At 41.9% G+C, this 2207-nt stretch overlaps 1 protein-coding gene across 1 annotated transcript; it reads left to right on the top strand.

Moving 5' to 3' along the window:
- On the top strand, positions 421-1825 carry LOC110012917. The gene is made up of 3 exons (XM_020698050.1): positions 421-609; positions 739-1351; positions 1434-1825. The coding sequence occupies exons 1-3, from the start codon at positions 421-423 to the stop codon at positions 1823-1825; spliced, it is 1194 nt and encodes a 397-aa protein (XP_020553709.1).

The following is a 2207-nucleotide window of genomic DNA, read 5'->3' as shown; positions in this document are numbered from 1 at the left end:
TTCTTGTTTATTTAGTTTTCAATTATTTCTTTTTATCATCAATCTCCCTCTATTATTTTCTTTTTCCTAAAGAAATCAACTTAAAACCAGTCTCTGTGGCTTTGACCCTACTCCCACTGTCACAAGTGTACTAGAAATTATTTTTTGTGATCTCGACACCCACCAAATTTTGGCGCCGTTGCCAGGGACTGGCGTTTTTAACTAGATTTCTTTAATTTTTGTTACTTGCTTTTTATCACCATTAATGCAAGGTCTTCTCGTACAGGTAAATTGGAATACGATCCCGAAATCGAGAAGACTTCATGAAGACTACGTTGGGAGACTAAGCAACAATCAGAAGGAACATCCGCTCCCTATGAAGACGGAAAAGATATAACTTTGGAATTTGACGCGCCCTCGAGCGAATCCGGAGAAGAAATAATGGCTTTGATTCCTGAAAGATCGATCAAAGACATGACATCGCCCGATCTGAACCAGCAGTCACTGTGCATTAAGTACTCGAACTTGGAGGTAAACTGTGAATTGAAATCTGGATTAATTCATTTACTTCCTACTTTCTGTGGTCTCGCAGGTGATGATCCACATAAGCATCTGAAGGAATTTCATGTGGTATGCTCCGGAATGCGACCACAAGGTATAAGTGAGGAACAAGTCAAACTAAGAGCATTCCCCTTCTCTCTTGCCGACCAAGCGAAGGATTGATTGCACTTTCTACCTTCGTTATCCATTACAACATAGAATGATCTCAAGAGGCAGTTTCTTGAGAAATGTTTTCCTGCCTCAAGAGCCACAACAATCCGAAACGAGATCAGCGGGATTCGTCAATTCGCAGGAGAGAGTCTTTTCGAATATTGGGGAAGATTCAACCAACTAATAGAAAGTTGCCCCCATCATCAAATCCCAGACCACCTGTTGATCCAGTACTTCTACAAAGGTCTATCAAGCATGGATAGGAAACTGCTAGAAGCGGCAAGTGGAGGAGCACTGTTCAATAAAATCCCTTCCGAAACGCGTAGCTTGATTTCGATTATGGCGTCCAACATGCAACAGTTTGGGGTTAGATACGATGATCCACCAAAGAGAAGCAACGAGGTAAGTAATCTTGAAGATCGTTTAAATCAACTCACATCTATTGTTGAAAAAGTTGTTGCAGACAAATATCAACAAGTCAAAGCGTGTGGTATTTGCACTTTAACGGGGCACGCTAATGACATGCGCCCAACTCTTCAAGAGTCAACCACCGAGCATGCCGACTCCGTAGGAGGATTTGTTGGACAACAACACAGAAGATATGGTCTTTTCTCCAACACATACAACCCTGGATGGAGGGATCATCCAAATCTGAGTTACGGTAACCAACAACAAAAACTTTCAAAAACCCCAGCACAAACCACCTCCGTAGCCTAACCCCACGCCTAGCCCATCTCTCGAAGACGTGGTGAAAGCATTAGTGACCAACACACAACAGTTCCAGCAACAGACCCAGACGAGCATTCAAAACCTAGATTCTCAAATCAGTCAACTGGCGTCGTCTGTTGACAAGCTAGAGTCTCAAGGTAAGCTACCTTCTCAATCTATTATTAACCCTAGACAAAATGCTAGTGCTATTGTGCTTCGTAATGGAAAGGAATTGCAGGAAAATGTAAACAAAGATGGCACTAAACGTGGGCACGCTGTGAAAAGAAAGCCGGAAAAGGAAATTGAGGTCCAACAAGAACAAGCCGAACCAGAAGAGGATCATCCGAAGCCTTTGGTAACCAGACCACTTTTCCCAGAAAGAGTTACCAAAGCAAAGAAGAAAGAGGAAGAAAAAGAGATTTTTTAGACGTTCCGCAAAGTGGAGGTAAACATTTCTTTACTCGATGCCATCAAGCAAATACCCCACTACGCGAAATTCCTTAAAGAACTGTGCACTAGTAAGGGAAAACTCAAGGGAAATGAATAGGTATATATGGGAGAAAATGTTTCTACAATTCTCCAACGAAAATTACTCCCAAAATGTAAAGACCCAGGTACATTCTCTATACCTTGTAAAATTGGTATGATTGGATAAAAAGGGCTATGTGCGACCTTGGAACATCTATAAATATTATGCCCCTAACCATTTTTGAGTCCTTAAATGTTGGTCCTTTAAAGGAAATGGGGGTAGTCATCCAACTTGCAGACCGCTCTGTAGTCTACCCGGAAGGAGTCTTGGAAGATGTTCT

Source organism: Sesamum indicum, linkage group LG11 (genome assembly GCF_000512975.1).
Source record: "Sesamum indicum cultivar Zhongzhi No. 13 linkage group LG11, S_indicum_v1.0, whole genome shotgun sequence".
Classification (NCBI taxonomy): domain Eukaryota; kingdom Viridiplantae; phylum Streptophyta; class Magnoliopsida; order Lamiales; family Pedaliaceae; genus Sesamum; species Sesamum indicum.
Note: the sequence above shows the minus strand (reverse complement) of the source record. Positions and strands in the feature narration are given on the sequence as shown.